At 61.9% G+C, this 1,915-nt stretch overlaps 1 protein-coding gene across 1 annotated transcript in view; it reads right to left on the bottom strand.

The window, feature by feature from the left end:
* Positions 1 to 1,915, bottom strand: part of PCDH12 (protocadherin 12) — an 11,083-nt gene that overhangs the window by 8,066 nt on the left and 1,102 nt on the right. The window contains exon 2 of the mRNA XM_009572475.1: positions 4 to 1,913. Within this exon, the coding sequence (XP_009570770.1) occupies positions 4 to 1,913 (1,910 nt within the window). The remainder of the gene's footprint in view (positions 1 to 3; positions 1,914 to 1,915) is intronic.

Raw genomic sequence — 1,915 nt, 5'->3', positions numbered from 1 at the left:
TGCCTGTGTGGCTTCTTGAGCTGCTGCTGCCTGCGGGCGTCCTCTGCCTCCCTGCAGTTGTAGGCCATGCCGTCCTTCTTCTCCTTCTTACGCAAAGACAGGGTTAAAGCCAAAAGGAGAAGGCACCCACCCAGGAGAGCAGCCAGGCAGATAACAGCCACCACGGACGGGCTCAGCCACCCAGGATCCTGGGCTGAGATTTTGGAGAACGCCCCGTGATGCCGGAAAACTAAGCGGACCCGGGCCAGGGCGTGCAGGGGGATGTCCCCTCCATCACTCACCCGGACCACCAGCTCCCGCTCGCTGCCAGCAAGGCTGCTGGTGTTGCTGGCATTAAGGAAGACCTGCCCCAAGAGAGGGTCCAGGATGAAGAGCCCGGCGTCATCCCCACCCACCAGATCATACCGGAGAGCCCCGTTGATGCCAGAGTCCGCATCCCTGGCCGCGATGGTGAAGAGGAAGGGAGCGCCGGCACACGACACGAGTGTTGCATTGGTCACCGCTGCAGTCCCTTGGGTGCTCCCGTTCCCAGGGACCACCCAGAAGCACCCCGTCTCCACATTGACCAGGACAGAGAGCATGGCCGCGCCTCCCACCAGCGCTGGCATGGTGATGATGGGTGCGTTGTCGTTCCGGTCAAGCACAGCCAGCCTGATGGAGACGTTGGATGCCAGCTTGGGGTGACCACCATCCTCTGCAGTCACCAGGAACTCCAGGCTCCTCACCTGCTCGTAATCAAAAGCTTGGAGGGCAAAAACATCCCCAGTGGTGGGGTCGATTGAGACCAGACCCGAAGCAGAAGAGCCCGGGATGCTGTAGGTGATTTTCCCGTTGAAACCCAGGTCGGGGTCGGTGGCACAGATGGTGAGCAAGAAGGCAGGTGCTTCGCTGTTCTCAGCAACAGCAACCTCGTAGGTGGCCTTCTCAAAGGAGGGGGCGTTGTCGTTAACGTCGCTGATGCAGATAGTGAGGTGCTTCAGCACGGCCAAGGAGAGGTCACCCTGGTCCCGCACCACCAACGTCAGGTTGTACTCGGCACGCAGCTCCCTGTCCAGCGTGGCGTTGGTCATCAGCATGTAGCTGTGGCTGTTGGTCCTCTTCAGCCTGAAGTGCTCGTACCCTTGACTGAGGGAGCAATGCACTTGCCCGTTGCTTCCCGAATCGGGGTCGCTGGCTGTCACCAGAGCCACGAAGCTGTCTTTGGGGAGGGCTTCGGAGAGCACGGGGACCTGCGCCGCCCAGGTGACATGGACATCGGGAGCGTTGTCGTTGACGTCCAGGACTTTGACCAGGATCTTGCAGTGTGCTGGGATGGGGTTGGCGCCCAGGTCCCGGGCTTGCACGTCCAGCTCGTAGGCATGGGTTTCCTCGTAGTCCAGCGGGTGCTTCAGGATGACGCTGCCTGTGCGGGCATCGATGCCGAAAGCGCTCAGCACCTCCGGGGGCGCGTGCTTGCTCAGGCTGTACTCGATCTCCCCGTTGGGGCCCTGGTCGGGGTCGGTGGCCGTGACCGTCACAAGGAGGGTCCCGGGCAGAGCATCCTCCCGGACCTCTACCATCAAAGAGCTCTCTGCAAAGACGGGGCTGTTATCATTGGAGTCAAGGACGATGACTTTAATTAAAGCGGTACCTGATTTTGGCGGCTCCCCATGGTCAGTGGCTGTCAGCACGAGGTCGAAGGAGGAGTGCAGCTCCCGGTCCACTTCTTTAACCACGACAAGCTCAGCGTGCCTCATCCCGTCGGAGCCGGAGATGACCTCCAGAGCAAAGTGCTCGCTGGGGGAGAGGGTGTAGGAGCAGCGGGCGTTGGGGCCGGCGTCGGCGTCCAGGGCTCGGTCCAGCGGGATCCGTGTCCGCAGGGATGCGCTCTCCGACATCTCCAGCTCCAGCTCAGGCGTGGGGAACCGCGGCGCGT

This window comes from Fulmarus glacialis, unplaced genomic scaffold, assembly GCF_000690835.1.
Source record: "Fulmarus glacialis isolate BGI_N327 unplaced genomic scaffold, ASM69083v1 scaffold13262, whole genome shotgun sequence".
Lineage (NCBI taxonomy): Eukaryota > Metazoa > Chordata > Aves > Procellariiformes > Procellariidae > Fulmarus > Fulmarus glacialis.
The sequence above is the reverse complement of the archived record's forward strand: the minus strand, read 5'-3'. Positions and strand labels throughout refer to the sequence as shown.